Consider the following 21104-nt stretch of genomic DNA (forward strand, 5'->3'; position numbering starts at 1 on the left):
TCTTTTTTCTTTCTTTATCAGTGTTGCCTGGGTGATGGAGCCTATCCCAGCTATCATTGGGCAAGAGTTGGGACACACTCTAGTCAGGTTGTCAGGGCTGGATTGTGAACCATTAAAAGTTAATGATGTTCAGCAGCTCAACAGGATAGCAGGTGAAGAAATTTCGGGCGATGCAAAGTGGAACAATTGAAGTAAACGTTTCTCAGCTTGAAGGCAAGCGACTTAAGTGACTACTAATAAGAGTAAGGGATACAGTTAAGTGATAAATGAAAACGTTACTTAGCCAACTAAAACCTTCGATGGCCACCAGTGATCAACTGCCAATGACAAAGCAGTGCTTGACTACTGGACGTTTGGATCCCCATTAACAAATAGGAATTTGACCTGAAAGATTTAATCCGTCAGTCAATCTGATAATGGCAGAAAGACGATAATAATATTGACCACAGTAGCTACAAAAATGAGGGTGGTTAGCTAGCTGTAACTTGTTAGGTCAGATACTTGAGTAAAATAAATAACATAATTTTTGTTCTTCTACTTTTTATTATCATAAATTATTTGCTGTTAACTTGGCAAAAAAAAAAGGTGTTTTTTAGTGCAACAACACATTCCTTGTTTTGGTGCCCCCTGGTGGTCAGGTTTTGATTAAAAAATTTTTTACATAGAAAATGTGTGAAAGCTGTCATAACAGAGACATTTGTGGTGTGTGTACATGTGTGTGTGTGTACATGTGTGTGTGTGTACAAGCTGTGGAAACCTCCGACTGTCTGTCAAAGCAGCGAGCCGCAGAGGGAGGAGGGAGACACACACACGCAGGCGAGAAACATCGTGTGGGAGAGAGAGCGAGCGGCGTGACAGGTGAATAATCAGAGCTGCAGCGCCGGCCGTCACGGAAACGAGGCCTGACAGCACCGACAACGCCGGAGACACGCACACAAAGAAAGACACACACACACACATAAAGAGGAGGGCTGGGATTAGGTTTAAAGTACAAATACACACACACACACACTGATCAGCAATCAATCACACAAAAACTTTAAACATGCTCCTCCACCCCCTCCTGCTGCTGGCCTTTGACCTTTAATTTTCACACTTTGCTTTCATTCCTCCACACGCAAACATTTACACACAAACTAATGAAAACCGTTTTTGTGTGTGGGTGTGTGTATGTGTGTTAATTATTCTGGGCCCAACCTCCCAAACACTAATTGGCACTCTGACACGCACACATACACAGACACATACACACACTCACTCTGCTGCACAGCGATATGAGGTGTGTGTGTGTGTGTGTGTGTGTGTATGTGTGTATGTGTGTGTGTGTACGTACAGTGGTGTTACCACAGCGCCCCCTGCTGACATCTTTATTGAAGTCTGTTAGAGGACAAACTGCAATAAATTAAATGAATGGAAACTTTAACTTTCAATAAAATGTATAAAAAACAATTTTAGATTAAAAACAAATTAGAACAGTGCTTTATTTAAATCAAGTGTGTTGTTTTTCGGGGGTCAATCCAGTCCCTTTATAGGTAAGTCTTACTACCTGGCAGCCCTCTTTAAAAAACCCTCTGGGCTTTTATTTTGAAGTCAGAGTGTATTATGCCCTGAATCTCATACATATGCATCGTGCGCCTGCAACATTAACTGTACCTTCTGCAGTATGGACTTTTCACTCCTGCAAACTTGACTGTAACTCATTGCACTGAAAAGCACTTTAAAGATAGTGACACCCCCTGTACTATGACCGGGTTGCATGCACTTGTGTTTTGTATCATGTTGTGCTGGTATGTGTCTTACTGTATTGTCTCCAGTTGGTCCAAAATGCAGCTGCACATTACCCCAGTGTTGGCCTCTCTACACTGGCTTCCTGCTCCTTACAGGATCCAATTAAAAATCTTCCTTTTTGTTTTTAAATCACTTAACGGCCCAACTCCTTCTTACCTGTCTGAGTTCCTATTTAATTATGCTCCAGAAAGAACCGTGAGCTCCAGGTCAAAACTAACCTTTAACTATTCCACGGACTAAACTGAAATCTCATGGTGACAGAGCCTTCTCTGTGGCAGGTCGCAGACTCTGGAATAGTCTTCCTCTTAATATTAGATCGCACAAACGCTCTAACATTTGAAATCATTATTAAAGACACATTTTTATGGTCTGGCGTTTAACACACATTGACCTAAACATTTTGGTTTTTGTGGTTGTTGTTTTAGTTGTTTTTATTGACTATTTTATTTATTTATTAAGTTTTCTATATTTTACTGCATCATTGTTGTGCATTTTACTTATTTTAGTGGCATTTTACATTGTTAAGCACTTGCATCATGGACTTTGGAAATGTGCTATATAAATAAACTTGACCTTGACCTTGCTCTATAAGTGAGCACACCAAGACAAATTTCCATTAACTATGTTGTTGAAACGGCCCAACAACTTTATCCCATTTTTTTTCCACCATCAGTTTGCACTTCACAAAAACATGCAGTAGGTGAATTATTATTTTGAGATAATTGACCAGTATTTTGAGACAATAATCTTAAAATGAGATTTGAGATACTAATCATAACTATTGGGTAAATTATCTCAAAATTTTGAGATGACAATTAACCAAACAATTTCAGATAATTCACTAAAAATATTGAGATAATGACCAAAAGGTTTTCGTAACCCAGAATTATGAGCTATTTACCCAATATTTTGAAATAATAACCAAAAATTCTGAGATACTAACCATAAATTTCAGGTAAACTATCTCAAAAATTTGAAATGTTCACCCAAGATCTTGAGAAAACCCTAAATTTTAGAATGTGGGATAAATGATCTATAATTTGATATGATTTACCCAAAATACGGAGATAATAACCCCATGTTTTGAGGTAACCCAGGCCTTTTAGATAAATAGCAAATTTTTTTAGATCATTTACTAAGCATTTTTAGATAATCTAAACAAAAGATTGAGATAATGACCCAAAGCGTTGAGCTAATTACCCAATATTTTGAGATAATCCACAATCCTGACATACTAACCCTATATTTGAAGTAAACTATCTGAAATCTGGAACAGTGAACACAAATTTTGAGATAACCCTAAATCTTTAGATAATGACCCCAAATTTTGACATAGTGTTGAGATAATTACCTAAAATTTTGAGACAATAACCTTATATTTTGAATGTAACATTTTGATATTTATGGGTTTGGTTTGAGGCCCAGAAGAAGTAAAAACAGAAACCAACATTATCCAGACATCATCTTAGGCCAGGTGATTTCACAGAGCTATTCAGGGACTTTTGGATGGGCATTATGTGCTCATTGCATGGCTGATAGTTCACCTGAATGGTATTTTACCTAATTGGGACAAACAAATTAAGGGGAGTGTTCCTATCCAAACCTGTCATACTGTTATAATAAAATATAATAATATAATATTAAATAATATAATAGTAAAATATAATAAAATTGGTCCATCTTAAAAACATTAAAAAATTATTTTTTAGTCATTTTTCTGACCTTCTATAAGGCTACTCTTCTTAATATTTGTTCCTTAATTTGTTTTTCTCCTTTTTATATTATTTTTCTTTATGTATAAATAACTGATGAATCAACATCACACTAAGCAGCAGATGGTTACTGGCAGGTGAAGAGGCGTTCACTGACTCCTCTGTGCTGGAAACTATCTGGCAGCTGAGTTTAGTCATTTCAGCTCCGAGGTCAGAGGGATTATGGAAGATTACAGGTGAATGGAGGTGTGATTGGCTGCAGATGTCCTGTTAGTCTTTCCATGAATTTAATGATCGACGAGATTCACCTGCTGATCTGATATGACCCAGAATAACCTGGCAATGACGACTTCCTGTTAATCAGCATTTTTACAGATCTAAAAAAAAAATGATTAAGACAGTATTTGATGCTTTTCTTTGTCACACAGAGGATTAATGTGAATCTTTCTGGAGTTGAGAGCAAGCAAAAAATCTGAAGAAAAAGACTATCAGCACTGGTGAATTTTTCATATGTAAGCTACGGCTTTGATTTGTAAGGTTAACCTACTGCGGGAGACAAATTACAGTTTTGGAGAGATACTGCTTAAATCTTTAATTTGTACCAACTTGCTGTGAATGACCATGATTTATTATTTATTATGATTGATTATTATTAATTATGATGATTTTTTTTTTTTATTAATACATCTACGTATATCTGTAGAGCCACGATGAATAAATAACGTGTCTGTAAGATCCCCAGTCTTTGCTGTATCTTATAGGTTATGACTAATATAATGTCAAACCCTGAACCTGAAGGTCGGGCTGCTCAGTTTAGGAAAGAAACAGCAAAAACAAACATAATTATAGCTATTCATTCACTTAACTGTCATATATTTGTTGAACTTTAAAAATACATGTCTTTTTACAGGAGCTTCCTTGCTCTTTAAATAAAACTGGGTCATTCAATGCCAGCTCATTAAATTCCTCCCACCTGACCATCACAGGCTTGCCTGGAAACTAATTTCAGGTTCCCAAATGTAAATTGACTCAAAAGGGATAAAGGGGTGTTTTTAGATGTTTTATCTAGAAAACTGCAGAAATATAAGCATTTCAAAGATTAACATTGAGGAAAAAAAACAAAAAACACTTTCACAAATTTATTAGAAATTTCCATTGTCTAAAGAAGTTCATCTGGATTTGGTGTATGGTGTCACACATGGGGAATATCACAGTGAAGTCTGTGAAACTACCTGGACTATTTTAAAGATATTATGTTCCTTAACACATGAAAGATCCCTGGTTTGAGACCAGAGGGATACACAAATCCTTACGGGGCATCTGGCATAAATAAATATGCCAAATCAAACATCTGGCGCTACCTGCTGTGGTGAGCCTTGTATATGAGAAGCTCTGGTTTCTACAGGCAAATCTGCTGTCAGATATCCAAATACTTTACCTAGAGCTCCACTTCTGAGAGTCCACATTCATAGAAACATGCTACCAGATATTTAGCCTAAAACATTTATTAAGGGGTTTTCTGCTGAAGTTTCTCATGTGATGTCATGCACACAAGGCATGAGGCAAAGGGCCTCCATTTCCAGTTTGTTACATTTTTTGTTTCACTACAGCTCAGAGGGCAGCTGGACAGAGTTTGTGGACAAATCCATCACTTCAAAGCAAAATATGACCTCTGCAAGACGCCAACAACTAAACCAAGCATAAGGAGGTATTTTTCATCTGGTTGGGGAATAGACATTTGTTCCTAGTGCCAGGTGGTCACTAACATGACTGTAGGCCTGTGTAACATAGGCTTTAGCAATCATTTTCCCTTTGACTGCAATCAACCGTCAGCAAACAGTTGGTAAATACTTAATAACAATAATATGAATTCCTTCATGACAAGTGGTTGCAGACTGGTTTCTAGGCCTGTGACTGGGGCCTTATTTACTTGATAATTCACTGTTACCGTGATTGTCACTCATCAAAAATGATAACTTAATGTCATGTGGTTAGTGGTCACATGTCCGCAAAACCTCAACATAATGAAATGTCAAATGACCCCTTAAAAAAGCATCTGAAACCACCTCTGCCTCTGAAACTTAGCAGATTCAGTTTTTAATTACCATTGAAACTGTTGGGTTAGTGCTGGACAAAGATCACTGTTGGGGTTAAACTACAACAGTTGCCACTTTTCTAAAGAGACGTTCTGTTTCAAGCGCAGAGACTGAAACTCGAACACGAGAACAAAAACCTTTACACAGTCACCTTTGTTCGGCATGCTAACATACCACTAGTGCTGTCATGGTAACATGTGGTCTGGAGCTGTAGATGGTTGCAGCCACACGGAAACCATTTTTTCAAATGTGGTCAGTAAGTTTTGATGAACGAAAAGACCAAAAATACACACCAAAAACTTTTAATGGTCAAACTGGACAGAAATAGAAAAACCAATAAACATCAGTATATGTACACCCAGCATTCTTCACACACACATACACACACAGACTCCAGAACGCCTTCAGGTGTAATCGACCATCAAGCAGTGTTCAATTCATTAAAATAAAGCTTTGAGACGACAAACAATCAAAACATTCACTTCTTTACGTTCAGTCCAATCAAATCAACAAAAATCTGCCAATAATCATTCGTTACACCGTCTCTTTTATTCAGCTGAAACCAGACAAAAACAATGGGTTTCTGCCAAACTCCTTAAAATTTTCAAAATTTTCCTAAGGTGCTTTAGTCCTTTAACAAACGGACAAACTGTGGCATCTTTAAAATATCAGAACTTCCACATTTAAGAAGCTACAACCAAAGAACTGAGAATTTGTGGTCTGGTTACAATCGCTTGTCAAGAGATATTAAGAGGTTATGAACGATCATGCACCATGAGAACTGGGTTCTTATTACTATTGGGAAATTTAAGGACTCCTATTTTCTCCTTTTTGTGCGTCTAAAGCTGTACAGAAATGTCAAGCCAGCTTCTTTTGTGCTCTCGTCTGTTTGCATAGTTTGGAATTTGCAGCATGAAATGAAGGATGTCAGGAGATTTTTTTTTTTTTTTTTTTAAAGGGCAGACAGATGTCAACCCTGAAAATAGAATGCAAGCAGCCAACCACCTAGATGAAGTCTTCAAAAAAAAAAAAAAAAGAAAAAAAAGAAAAAGAAAGGGAAGTCCATTGAACATGTTTTAGCTCTTTAACTACAAACTGCTGTAGGGAGCTCAGAGCAGAGACACTCTAATCTGCTGAATCTTAACAGGATGTCATATCCAGAAGACAAAGAGTGGATTCAGGTGTTTAAAGTATGCCAGAGAAAGAGTTATTGGAATCAGAGACAGATTTTTGGCTCGATGGCATTCCACAGGGATTATACCAGGATCCTCTTTCATTTAAAATTTTTTAGTTTAGGTTTTTTTTAAGCTTATGTTTGTTTACAATTGTTTAGAACTGCAACAGATTTCTCCTGATGAAAGGTCAACTACCCGAATATTCAAAATTAATCAATTTTAGATTGTTTGTCCTTCTCCTGCATACCCACCATATATCTCTTAAACTCATTAATTTGATATATTTAAGAGCTGATAATCAAATTTAGTCTTAACTTTACAATATTTAAAACTGAATTTGCTACTAAAGCTACTTTGTGTAATCACATTCCATGTGATTGATCTCCAACATTCACCACCAGTGAGCAGCTGATGAATTAAAATGTTTTACTATTGGTTTATTTTGGAGGGTCTCAAGCAAAAACTCATGTGCAAACATTCTTTACAAATTCATTACCGTACTGACTTATTGTTTAGTAGCACAGATCCAGACTTAATTCAGAATTTTAAAGCTTGAATCAGTTTTGTGCTTAGTGACATATACTGATGTCACTGCCAAGTCTCTTCAAAAAGACCAAAGCATAAATTGGCTATAATGAATGAAGTCGGCATCAGTGCATGTGCCAAAATGAGATCCAAAAAGCTGCCAGTGAATACAAAAAAGTGGCATTTAAGATGACTTAACGACCCTCACAAGGACTGTTATTAAAATTGTAGTTCTCATTATTTGACAAAAAAAAATGCCCAAATTGTTCCAGTCACACAATCACAATCAATCTGCAGATATTTTTATTCACCGTTATTGGGACTGGCTAGTTAATTTAACACAATGATATCCACCACTGCAAGCTGTGAAAAAGCTTTTAAGTGAATTCTGGTGTCTGCACACGCTCCTTCCTTCACTTGTAGTTACTGAGCTAAAACCCACAGAGCGCCAACCGTCGGGACATTCAGCGGTCAGTTCCCGCAGCCGATCTCCTCCTTGTAGCGATTCGTCAGTGTGTTAGCTTTATGCGTCAGTTTCGACAGAACCGCGTGGAGTCCATTCAGGTGGAAGTGAAACTGCTTCTCCAGGTCATCCTCCTCTGCCACTACCACGCTGGCCACACCTGCCTTCTCCTTCCGCAACTCCTCGCCTTGCACGACGCCCCACTCGATGTCATTGCGGATGGATTTGAGCAGGATGTATGAGCTGTACATGTCAGCATCAGGCTGGAAGTAGGCGCTGTCATTGGCGGGACTGGTGTTACCTGTGCCACCACCGTCATCCCCACCATCCCCGTTCTCTGTTGGCTTCAGGTCATCCCTGTCGTCCAGCGGGACGTCCCGCAGCAGGCTGGGCAACATCACTGTCTGGTCCATGTTGTTGACGGCGCCAATGAAGCGGTTCATGGCGTTGAAGAGTGAGTTCTTCTGGTTGTAGGAGTCAGGTATCTGCATGACTGCGGCTGGTGAGGGCCCGTCTTGGCCAGCGGTCGCAGCGCCAAACTTAGCCCGCTAATGCTCCTTAAAGGATTACTGAGAGACTGCGGAGGCACTCACTGCTCCAAAATGGGCTAGCTCCTGAGCTGAAGGCCCCGTGTTTCTGCTGCAGGACTCCAGCTGACCCCAGAGGCATAAACCTGAAATAAAAAAACAAAAGGAAGAGGAGGAAGGATGAAGCAGCTTCAAATGGAGACCCAGCATGTCCAGAAGCGACAACTAGAAATCTGCAGGGTCATTTGAGGCCTTCATGATTTAACTACAGAGCTCAGGGATGGGAGAACTAGTCAGGAGCTCTAACAGTGTATCCTGCATCCATTATCGGACATCGGATCCCCCCCCCGTTACTCACTTCATATTCAGCCACCTCTGTTGCTGCTGGATGTCGGTTTACATTATTTAAATCCCTCTGTGCTGCACGGCCACAGCCTCGCATGCAAATAAGAAACGTGAGAAACGTGAGGTGCTGCAACGTTTTTCAAAAACAGCGTGAACACCTGCGGGGGCAGCCCGGGCAGAGGAGGAGGGGGGTCTGCGGGACAAAACACGGAAATGAAGGGGAATCACAGCGCCGTCCGATAAAAGCACCGGCCTCCACCTGCTTCATTCTAAAGCTAAACCAGGGGACCTTTGAACAGGTGGGACCAATAAACCATCTACCCCGTCTATGTAACTGTGAATTAGTGACGCTTACACCGCTTGAATCTTCATTTTAACCGGAACAAATGACCGCACATCTGCTCTTATTAGCCTCGCCACCCCAGCCAGCGGGTGATTCCGGGTACCGTTAGCTCGCTAAGTCGAATTTTAAACCGGGTAAACACCGGTGGCAGTGCGCCTACGTGAGCTTACCGTGTGTCGGCTTTGGTTCCTGGGTACCAAATCGCTGCTTCTGCCCGTTAAAGCTGTCCGGAAAGGGGATCGTGCAGACGGTCGGGCCGGTGGTGTTTGTCAGGGAGGCAGGACAGTCGGGGCGGAGCGAAACATGGGATCACGATCACAGCCAATCACAGAGGGCGTGACGTCACGGAGACCGTCGGTTAGTGTTGCATTGTTTATAAACTGACTTGAATAAAAATAAAGCTTTTTCTAAGCTTTATTTTTATTTCAAAAAAATAAAGCTTAGAAAAATAAAGCTTTTTCTAAGCTTTATTTTTATTTCGAAATAATATATTTATTTACATTTAAGGTTTAAAACGAAAACAGTAATTAAATTAAAATTTAAATATATTATTAAGACTTTGTTTTATTTTATATAGTTTGTCACGTTGTGACTGATGCAACCTTGTCCCCCCTCTTTGGGGGGAAATAAATTATTGTTACTTTTGTATGAACAAATAAGCATCAATATCCCCCTGAGAACCCAGGAAAAGAGAACTTTTGTGATTTCCTTCCTATTTGGAGGTAACAGAGACCACCCAAACACATCAGATATCAACGGAAAGCCCAAGATGTCCTCTATTTAGTACATCAGGACTTAGTAAGGTAGCTCAAATAAGTCAAAAGATGTAGATCAAATAATATATATAATGATAATGATAATCAGATCAGACTAGATTATATTTCAAAGGAGTCAAGGATGATGTTACTAAATGTTCGTTACAAATTTAATTTAAAATATTACAACTTTTGAAACTCACTAGAAGTTTCTGATTCCATATGAGGAAGGTTTTCACAATCTCATACTCTTGTTTTCATTTCCACAAATGAGTATTTTAAAGATTATTTCATACGTTCTAACGTGTTTGCAAGGATTCTCTCAGGGTATTCTGGTTTCCCACAGTCAGTTCTGAAACATGCAGGCTAGGTTAACTGGTGATTCTAAATTGTGTGTTATGTATGAATGTGAGTGGGAATGGTTGTCTGTCTCTAATGGATGGATGTGTTCCTCTGTGATGTGTAAAACATTGCCCCCGTCTGGCTCCACGTTAATATTACGACTGAGTTCTTTCCCAGCCATGAAGTATTTATTTTCACTGTGTATTTTAGTTTATTACCAGGACTCTCTTTTTTAAATAATGCCAAACAGCAGTAGGTATACTTTTTAGCTTCTTGTTAATACAAATATCTTATCAGCCAATCACATGGCACTATCTGAATGCATTTAGGCATGTATAAAATAGTCAAGACAACCTGCTGAAGTTCAAAATGAGCATGAGAAGGGAAAAGAAAGTTGATTTAAGCGACTCTGAACATATGATTGTTCTCTAAGAGAAAATAGCTCGAGAAGCTAGCAGATCATCTGATCTGATGAGTTTCAATTTCTGCTTCATTATTCAGATGGTAGGTTCAGAATTTGATGAATGACATGTAAGCATTGGTCCATCCAGCTTTGTATCAGTGGTTCAGTTTTTTTCTGGTGTAAAGGTATGATGGATATTTTCTTGGTATGCTGAGCATTGTTTAAACGCCACAGTCTAAGTATTGTTACCTATCCTAATAATTCTTCCATTAGGAAAACACACCATGTCACAAAACTCAATCTCAAAGTGATTTCTTGAACATGACAAGGAGTTCTCTGTACTCAAATGGCCTCCAGAGACACCAGATCCTCAATCCAATGGAGCACCTTTGGGGATGTGGTGAAACAGGAGATTCTTGTGGATGGATTCACATGAATGTGGAGCTGACAAAGCTGCAGCAACTGTGTGATGCTATTATGTCAATGTAAGGTTACATATTACATGTAAGGTTTTCTTATATTGGACTTATCGACACAACACGCAGCCTCATTTATTTTTTTTGAAAACATTGACAAACTCACTGATAACTATTTGAGACATGCATTCAGAAAACAGAAATATAAAATCTGTCACATCACAGTACACAGAATATGAAACACGAACATCTTTCAAACACAGCACACTGCGAAAGAATCAAATTTCAACTTTAACCTAAAAATGTGAAAGCCTTTCAAGTGTTCTGGTGCCCCTAAGAGGGCTTTCTGAATATGATTGTTACTGACAACAGGTTTTTTCAGGACCTGAGCCTGACACACATAAAAAGAAAGATCGTAACAACACAAAGAGAGAGAACACAAAGGGGTCAATTTTCAGTATTTCACAGCAAGACACAAAATAAATACAACAGGAATGTTAACAGTGCGTGTTTGTATGTGTGTGTTTTTCCTAAGGTTTCCATGGTGATGTACATCTTATTCACTTTCCTGCAAAAGAAAACACAAACAGAGGAGATGGAGGTAAATAACAGCACATGCTTGTTTTACATTCACTTAAAGAGTTGAGACTGTGGTCAGGTAAACTTTAGATTAAAGTTAAGTGTAGGTCTATGTTGGGGGTACATCAGATATAGTTATGAGGTTGGAGTTAGGTTGGGAGTAAGTTTAATGTTGAGTCTTAGGGTAGGTTAGGTGTAGCTTTAGGTTTTATCCTGGTTTGAGATAGGTAAGGTGTAGATCTAGGTTTAGGTTAGGAGTAGGTTTAAGGTATAAGTCTTGGGGTAGATGGTAGATTGAGGTAGGTCCGGTTAGATGTAGGATTGTTAAAGGTTATATAGGTTGGGTACAGGTTAATGTTTTGTATGGGTGAAGGTCTCGGTTTGTATTAGTTAGGTTTGATTTAGGTCAAGATCTAGACGTGCACTGGTTGTGTAGCTCTAGGTTTGGGGTAGTTTTAAGTGTAGATTTGGGGTAGGTTCTCTTGTTTGATGTAGGTTAGGTTTAGTTCAAGGTCTACATGTAGGTTTGAAGTAAGGTAGATGTGAGTCAGGTTAGAAGTAGGTTAAGATCTAGGTTTGTGACTTATATAGCCCTTTTCTACTTTACTCACTTAAAGTACTTTCTTACCACAGTTGTGTCCACTCTTTTATGCACACATTCCTATTATATTTTTTCCTATGCCTAAGCACTCTAGTTTAGGATCCTTTTGTTGTTAGATCTCAGTTTCAGGGCCCTGTTTCAGAAAGCCGGTTTAGAAAACTCAGAGTTAAAAATGATACTCAGGGTTGAGTAACCCCGAACAGTCCAACTCGGAATATTCGGTTTCAGAAAGGCTGATAACAATTAGTTCAATCAACGCGGAGTTGCTTTAACCCCAAGTTAAGCGCGCGCATAAAGCCCTGATTAGTGGAGCACAGATTAAGCGAGTCACCATGGAGACGGAGGGAAAGAAGGCGCGGTCAATGTATTTTACAGCGCTTGAGGCCGAAATTCTGATGGCAGCATATGCCGATAACATGCAAATTTTGCGGAAAAAAAGTAACACAGCCTCAGCTGCAAAAGAAAGGGAGCACGCATGGCAATACATAGCCGACAGAGTCAATGCGTGAGTGTTAATTTAAACATTGATCTAGGGAGTTCCACCCATTTAATACGTTATTTTATTATATTTCATTTTATTTTTTATTTTATATATTTTATTTTGTGATGTGATGTGAGCGCAGGTGCAACCCAACAGGCCCCAAACGTTCCTGGCAGCAAGTAAAAATGAAATATAAAAAATGTAGAGGAAGAGGGTCCAGCCACTTCTCCAACAAACCTTTCCTCAGTAAGATGTTCAGCACTGATTTACAACCAACCTAAGTAGGCATGTACTATGAATGTCAATGCTATTTTCTGTGTTTCAATAGCTCCCTGTAAAGCAGCTGTACAAGACCTGTTTGATCAAGAAAATAAAAAAATGCTTTTTGGAAATGGAACACTTCAAGCAGCAGAATGGAATGTGAGTGCCATCTATACAGCCAATCACGCCTGGGAACCCTGAAAATAAATGTAAAATTTAAGTAGTAGTTCAAGTATCACCACATCATGAATTAAGTTTTGTTCATCCTGATACCTGCAATTTTGTGGAATCCCTCTTTGATAAATCTTGTGGGTCTATGACCGGGGAACACCACAAACGAGTACAGGAGACGTTTCAGTGCAACTGTAACATTCCTGACTGCCCGACAGACGGTAGCCTTGGAAACGTGCTCAGTGTCACCAATATTATACAGAAAGCTCCCGTTTGCAAAAAAACGAAGTGCAATACAAATAATATGTACAGAACTGAGAGAATGTCCGCGATGTGTCACATGAGCAATATAAGGCCTGAGGATGTTATTCAAATAAATTATGGATTGTGCTGAAAAACGGTAACGTTCACACAGAAAATCATCAGGACATGATAAAATGTCCAAACGCGCTCTAATCACTCTCTCCCGGCGGAGAGCTCTGCGGAGAATTTGGGCTTCAACATCTACTGGCTCTTCAAGGAAGGGGCACGCCATGTCTGACACTTCCTACAGTCAGGTTTCCGACAAAGAGGTGGAGAAAGTCAGGGTTAGTTGAAGTAAACCTGCTAGGGGGCAGGTTAGCTTCACGGAATGTGTCGTCATAGTAACGCACTCAGAATTAATCTAAACTTGCTTTGTGAAACCGAAAACCCAGAGTTTTCGTTAACTCAGGGTATACTTACTCAGAGTTTGCACTAAACTGGCTTTCTGAAACAGGGCCCAGGTGGGTTAAGTGTAGTTTTGGTTATCTACGTTACACCTTGGTTGGTTAGTTAGTGTCCATCAGAAAGTGATGGGTTAGTGCAGGGGACGTGTGGATTACCTGTTAGATCATCTCGTACTGGTTGCTGTTGATGAAGTGAGACAAGCAGCAGGCCAGAGTTACACCGACCAGCTAAAACACACATAGAGATGGATTTTATTTCTGCTTCAGTTTCACTGTCTCCTGTTGTCTTCTATTGATTCCAAAGGCCATGTTTAGTACCTGAGAGAAGGCAATACCAAAGGTAACTCCAGCAATGATTCCCATGTTGCTCTCTATGAAGGACACAACCAGCTCATAGCAACCCTGCACAGGGTAAAGTGATTTGCATTAAATACAAACTGATGGATCATCATCATGTGACCACTTAGCATAATTGTGGTTGTTAGACTTAATAATTATAATAATCTCAATCTCCACAGAAAAGCAAATGCAAATGAAGGCTTTTGGGAACTGAATTTTCTTCATGTATTATGTGTGCCTTCCTGACCTCTTTGTAGACCTTCTGTGCTGCCAGAGTGGTGTTCTTCAGGTCTGCTTCATTGCAGTCAGAGACATGAACACAACAGCTGGTAGGAATCCCACTGATGGGAAAATACACACTGCTGAACCAGCTGGTGTAATTATAAACTCCACAGCAGTGTAACTGAAGAAACAGAGACAACCAGATCACCACTTTTTAACATCTCATCATGTTTGTTTCTGAATGTGTGAAATGTATAAAATCAGTGTAAAATCTGCATAAAAGAACGCTGGACATATCAGCAAATTTCTTTGCCTTTGAAATCTGACATTGTTCCTTTTGCTTTTTTTTGTTTGTTTTTTTTATTAGGAAATTAATTATCTCTATTGTATGTTATTATCCTCAGGCAGCAAACTGCATATTTGGTTATCACACCAATCCTTAAAATCTTTGTTCTTTAATGACATGAGACATGTTTAATAAAATAAAAGTAGTTATATCATTTTTATATGTTTGAATAACTGCATTAATAAAACATGTGCATCAATATTTGAAATATATTTGATTGCTACCACAGGAGTATATATACAGTGACACTGACATTTTTGGTACCAAATATTGCCTTTAGTAAACCAAGGGGAGAACAACTTTGTTGACTGATCCATCAATAGGGACCCACAGGCTTGCAAGAAGTAAGGTGAAATATTTCATCTCTAAAGAAATAAAATAAAATTAATGCCACAGAGGGTTGTTTAAAATTTAAAACTATAAGAGACCAACAATATGACCCTGAGGAACACCCAAAAGAAAAAAAACAAATGTAGGTGTTGGTATTAAGGTAAAATGCTCCATAGAGTAGCAGGTTGGACTTTTGCTTGACAAGTAAAAGATCCCTGAGTTGGTCTCAGTAGGGGACACAAAATCCTTTGGGGTTATGTCAGGAAGGGCTACCAGCATAAAACATGTGGCACTTCCTCCCGTGGTGACCCTTTGTGAATAAGGGACCACCCAAAAGTTACTTCTTTTATTAAGATACTTGGCAAGTTTAGAGGTAACACTTTAGTTTCCAATATACCACTTATGAGTGGATCATGAGAAACACCTACTCTGCGTTGGACACCATCTACTGCCAGACTCCTGTCATCTCGTCCGTCATATCTCATCACTGCTGCACTGTATGCAGTGAGGAATGTCCCTTTAATCTAAACATGCATACACAGACAGATATTGGTCAGGATGAGCAGCTGTGTTTTTTTGAAGGCATTCTGAAAACTCTGAAGTGTGTTTTGACCTCATGACGAAAGACAAATCCAGAGATCCCAGCAATGAGTTCAGTCATGAAGACCAGAGACAGAAACACTGCGTACTGAGGAGAGATCAAAGATTATAATGAGGTTGGACAAGGAGTCACACCATACAGAATGAACAAGTTAACTGGTCATTAAACCTAAAAACTTGTTTAATATATATTAGTTAGCAGATATTTTTCATTTTGAAACATTTAGTCTCATAAAAAAGATAAATAAAACAGAACTTCTAGGAGGTCATTGAATAGAATCATAAAAGGTTTACCCAGACATTTGTTAACAAATTCCAAATAAGCTGGAAGACCCACCAGTTTTAACATCCAGGGACGCCCCCTACAGGTGGCAAAACAGCCGAACAGTCCGAACAGGACAATGGCGGCGCCGGTGCCAGTGAGGACGTAGGGAGCACTGGAAGGGCTGCTAGAGATCAGCAACATGTAGGGACCCAACATGAACTTCCACCATAACCCCACCGCCAGCAGGACCACCCCTGTCACCTGAAGGAGTGTTTAAAAAAAATGAGTGTAAAAAAAAAATGAAAAACTTAAAAACACTACATTGATTGTATTGTAATTTGTATTTTAATTTATTTCAGTTCAGTGTATTAATTGCTCCATTAAAAAAAACACAAAAACAAAACACTAACATTTTGGTAGATGGTTTATTAGTGCGAATTTATCTGTCTTTTTAAAATATTCATGTTATGTTAGGCAACATCACTTTAATGATGATATGCCTGTTGCTATATTTAGTGGCTATTTTGAAGAACTGGACAAAAGCAGCATTTAAATATACAGTTACACAGTAGATTTTCAAATTAGAGAGAAATCATTGATGTACAAGTGTAGAAAAAAAGAAAACTGTAACAAATCATTTTTGTAATGACCTGGGCTGTTTTTATTTTTTGTGTTTTTTCAAAAAAAAAAACCCAAAACAAAAAAACCCCCGCTATTCTGACGCTATACATTTGGAAATACAGATCATTTTACTTGGTTGGATTGAACCAATTGAATAATATATTATAAAATGAGACAAAAAAAAGATGTAGATTTTTTAAGTTGCAATTGACGAGCTTCTTATTTATTTAGTAATTTAGTGAAGAGACTAAATAGCCATGATAAAGAATAAAAAACCTGTGTGTTTAATCTGTGAAAGAAAAGGTCATTATTTGATTTGAGGTTTCTAGAAGGATCTGAAAATTTGTGTTACAGCTGCACAAACTCTAATACAAAAATGAGTAAAATGAAAACTAAAAATGTAAAGAAAAAAAAAAGAAAGCTTAGTGTTCACAAACAGCTGATAAAGACATGAATCTCATATGATTACAGAGCCCTTATAAACTCATCATTCATTCATAAGGAAGCATAAAGGCGTCTTAGTTTTATACAGTTGGTACGTAAAGCAAGTTATAATGTTTTCTGTCCAATCAAAAGAAATCATTCTTATTGTAAAAGTTTAATCTGCAAAAAAAGTTAAAGCTGTGCAGCCGACGTGTTGAACTGCACACAGAAGCTGGGACTGTAATTAAGCACCACATGTCTCTGCAGACTCTGACAGTGAAGTGACAAAGTGACAAACAGATGGGAAAAGAAGCTGGACCAGCATCCCCATGACAAACTGGATGCTACATACAGCTGAAACCAGCTGAAAGAATTTAGCTCAGCAGCTGCAGACACAGTCAGAGCACACAGAAGACGAGCAAAAGCAACTCTGACAAACTCCTCATGTCTGCAGTGGAGTGTTTTCACTCCAGTTTAATTTACTCGTTGTACTCGGGGCTAGCTCATCGGATGTCTTCAATAATAATTGCATCCATTTTAGGGTTCGGCACTTAGTTGTGACAGTTAAATTTAGCGGCAAGAGGTTTCAGAGTGCACTAATGTCAGTGAATGTCCTCAAAAACATTCCCAAAAAACACCACTGTGGAAATGTGTGCTCCACCCCGTCAGAGTGGATTGGATGAATGGTTGTCAGTAGATGTAGTACAAGACAGACACTGAGATTACTAGAGTTGTTGGTAGGTTTGTGTTTACAGACCAGGTTTCTATAATGATACAAATATATTTAAGTATATTTGTATTTAAAAGAAAAAGATTGTGGGGCATCCGGGGTAGGCGTCCATAGGTCATATCATTCCCAACACCAATCTCAGCCTTTATTTTGAAGTCAACTGTACATTAGTATGTTGACATAATCTGTCCATAGACATCATGAAAATCAATAAAAGATAATTACCAAAGCACTTAAAAGCACCCGGGCCACCAGCACCAACTCTCAATACCAGCCTCCTTGTCGAAACTGGTAATTATAAAAAATAAAATAAAACAAAAACAAAAAACGTATGAAATGTGATTCAAATCTGCAGTTCTTCTTCATCTTCTTCTACGTCTGATTGTTGCAGTTTGGTTCTCAATTTTTCTCTATGCTACATGAGTCCGTGAATCTGATTTCAGCCTTTCAAACTTAAAATATAACATTATTTGAGAACGATGTACAAACAAAATCACCAGACATATTGATTAAAAGGTGTGTTTAAAAGGTCCTAACAAGGTGAAATTCTCTTGTTTTGAGAATCACTGTAAATTCTCTTGAGGACCTATCATGCAAATATCAGTTTCATGATTTATAACAATTTTTTCTGATGAGCCAGCTCTCTATCTGGATACTATGTCTTGCTCAGGTGGTTTATGAGGATGCCTGATCAGATTTGGGAGTAAGACCGGCACAGGATGAAAGAGGAGAAAAGGCACTGGCTGCTGGCAGGAGATAAATGAAGGAGGCATTTGATTTTGACTCCCGGTCGTGCCGGGCTGCCTGCTGCGCCTGTATGAGCGTTTCAAAAGGAGTCATGCTGGGATGTTGAAACACTCCGCAGATGATAAGAAAGCCGTCTGTCAGCTGGAGTCACGTCAGGTTGGTTTGATTCAGGATAAAAGTGGGAGTTTGTGTTTGTGCAGCAGACAACAGATTGTGTCTGGGAAGACTAAAAAAAAAATAAAAATCTGATTCACTTCAACAATAAATGGACCGGGAAATAATGTTCGATATCTTTATCATTTACTTTGTGCCAGCAACAAAGACAATGACATTTAAAGTAAAATGTGACTTACATGATCGTGTACTAGATTATTTTGTTGTAAAATCTGTTATGAAAGACTAATGTTTAAATCTTGAAAAGAAATAGATCAGGTTTAAGGTCAATATTAAATATTAATTTAATAATAATAAATAATAATTTAATTTAATTTAATTTAATTTAATTTAATTTAATTTAATTTAATTTAATTTAATTTAATTTAATATTGAGCAGGTAAAATTTTTCTGACAGACTGAACTACAGTCAGCATCCATCGAGAGAAAACAGTCTCTCAAATACTGAAATCTCATTCAGAGCAAGAGGAAGTTAGAGATCTAACCAATAGCACAGACTAAGACCACACAAAATACAGTCCTCATTAGGACAAATGGGCCGCTGCAATAGGAAGGACCTGATAATTATCAGAGGCTAAAAATCCAATAGCAACCAAATTGGGAAAGAAGCTGAACTCGATGAACTCAGTCTAAGCAACAGCTAAAGCTGGGGCAATATCTTGGACAATACAGCTAACTGGACTGCAATAGAAAGAACAGCAATAAAAATGGCTAGGCAACTACCAGCACAAGGCAGCAACCTGGAGAAGATCATGATTTGGGCTCCCAAATCTCTAGGCATTAATCACGGCCAAGTGACTTAAACTCTATATGACAGCAACACAGACCAGTCAATAACTGGGCCTTACCAGCAATGTTAGGATACAGCCAGAGGTAGGCAACAATCAGTTGTTGCAGCAACAACCATTGTCTTCATGACAAGTAGATTAAGCAGATTTAAGCACTAGAAAACCACAGGACAGACTGTTCAAACTAGGCAACAACCTGTAAAAAACAGCAGTGAAGTAAACAATCAGGAATACAAAACGATGAATGCTCCTCAACAACCAGGGTACGGCAACTTTAGGCATTACAAGACAAGAAACCAGACAAGTCAACAATCTGGGTTTTGTAGGCAACAGTTAGCTAAAAAGGAAACAATGTGGACTGGCTAGATAGTAGTGTTAGTCAACTACTGCAGCAATGGAACGACCAGACTCTTTGAAAAACCTAGGTCATAGGCATCGAGGTGGCCTAGGCAACTAGCAACTAGAAAAAAATCAACTCAGAGTATTCAACAAACTGAGATAGAAACTACACAGAGGGCTGAAAACAGGACTGTGTAAGAAAAAAAAAAGACAACAGCTGGGAGAAGATTGTAATGAGGAACAGGTAGCAACCCAGACTAGACTGTAAATGGGACTGGACTAAAGCACTAGAATACAGGCCTTGTTAGGACAACTGGAAGAAACAAAATTGAGGACTAGAAAGTAACTAGCATAATCCATTAGGTAACAATCAATGGTACACAACTACCTGAATGGTTTAAAAAAACTCAGTCTAGGGCAAAATAGTTATATGGGTTACAGTGGAAAGCAACTATAAACAATAAACAACCATGTCTAGGCTACAATATATGCTAATCAACAGGGCAATGTATTGAGATAGGAAATAACTGGGGCTAGGAAAAAAAAAAACTAGTGAACAATCTAGTCTGCAAAACAAACTGTACAGCAAGTTATAAGAAATAGGACTGAGCAACTGATCAGGAGTAGAAATGTAAGGTTAAGTGAAAAGTAGGACAAGCCAACAACAACAATTTATAGATGGCTAGGAAATACAGACTGTGGATTATGAAACAAAGCAGGAGCTGGACTAAGACAACCAGACCTGAACCTGAAGGAGACAAAGAAAGAATATTCTGATCAGGTTTACTGACATGACTGCTTCCTGTTATCAGTTGTTGTTTCAGCAGTGCCCTCTGCAGAGGTCCATGTCTTCATTATCAGGTTGGTGTCAGAGCTCTGGCTTCATCCTACTCATTCCTCAGAATCCAGATAATTACCGATCCTATGACCTTTGACTTTGTCCACTTTAAAAATAGATAAATTGGTTGAAGTTTTTATCTACTCACCTGCATGTTTAATTAATGCAGCTTATTCTAAAATTGATCAAATTTACACCTGTTCAAAATATTTCAGTCTGAGGATCTGAATGACATTTCAGCAGTTTAAACATGTTTTAAACAAACCCGTTGAGCTCTTGGATCTGATTGTGAGACAGGATTCAGCTGAAGTTAAAATAAGAGATGAAGAACAGGTTTTCTTACCCAGAAGATGAAGGAGTAGAGCAGCAGCAGCGTCTTCAGGCAGAAGATCGCCGGTTTGGTTTCCATCCTCCTGGGAGCCATAATCCATCTGACACTGAGGGACCAAAACCAGGACTCCCCTCTTCTTTCTCTCTTTTATCACCACAGGAAGAAGGAAACCTCTCCCTCATGATGACAATCACTCAGCCCCCTCTGCTGGTTTTACCAGTAACTGCATAACAGAGCAAACTCCTCATGTTTTATGTTATTAGTTTATCTGTATTAACCTCACATTAATTACAGACAAACACAAATATAATACATGATTTT

The 21104-nt window shown here is 38.5% G+C and overlaps 2 protein-coding genes across 4 annotated transcripts; both read right to left on the bottom strand.

The window, feature by feature from the left end:
- Positions 1–5882: 5882 nt before the first annotated feature.
- Positions 5883–9301, bottom strand: LOC100701502 (mid1-interacting protein 1-B). Of its 2 annotated transcripts, none has more exons than XM_003457776.5 (2): positions 9145–9301; positions 5883–8432 (listed from the first exon to the last, which is right to left on the bottom strand). In XM_003457776.5, the coding sequence occupies exon 2, from the start codon at positions 8248–8250 to the stop codon at positions 7768–7770; it is 483 nt and encodes a 160-aa protein (XP_003457824.1). In that variant the 5' UTR covers positions 8251–8432; positions 9145–9301; the 3' UTR covers positions 5883–7767. The 2 variants fall into 2 exon arrangements, with proteins under 2 accessions (XP_003457824.1, XP_025759153.1); XM_025903368.1 differs by lacking the exon at positions 9145–9301 and adding an exon at positions 8645–9075.
- Positions 9302–10766: 1465 nt separating this feature from the next.
- LOC100701229 (tetraspanin-7) lies at positions 10767–20951 on the bottom strand. Of its 2 annotated transcripts, XM_003457775.5 has the most exons (8): positions 20796–20951; positions 15865–16053; positions 15541–15615; positions 15356–15451; positions 14277–14432; positions 14009–14092; positions 13847–13918; positions 10767–11458 (listed from the first exon to the last, which is right to left on the bottom strand). In XM_003457775.5, the coding sequence occupies exons 1-7, from the start codon at positions 20874–20876 to the stop codon at positions 13850–13852; spliced, it is 750 nt and encodes a 249-aa protein (XP_003457823.1). In that variant the 5' UTR covers positions 20877–20951; the 3' UTR covers positions 10767–11458; positions 13847–13849. The 2 variants fall into 2 exon arrangements, with proteins under 2 accessions (XP_003457823.1, XP_005462738.1); XM_005462681.4 differs by lacking the exons at positions 10767–11458; positions 14009–14092 and having other exon boundaries at positions 13867–14008.
- Between the last annotated feature and the right edge of the window lie 153 nt (positions 20952–21104).

The sequence above is a fragment of the Oreochromis niloticus genome, linkage group LG23 (genome assembly GCF_001858045.2).
Source record: "Oreochromis niloticus isolate F11D_XX linkage group LG23, O_niloticus_UMD_NMBU, whole genome shotgun sequence".
Classification (NCBI taxonomy): domain Eukaryota; kingdom Metazoa; phylum Chordata; class Actinopteri; order Cichliformes; family Cichlidae; genus Oreochromis; species Oreochromis niloticus.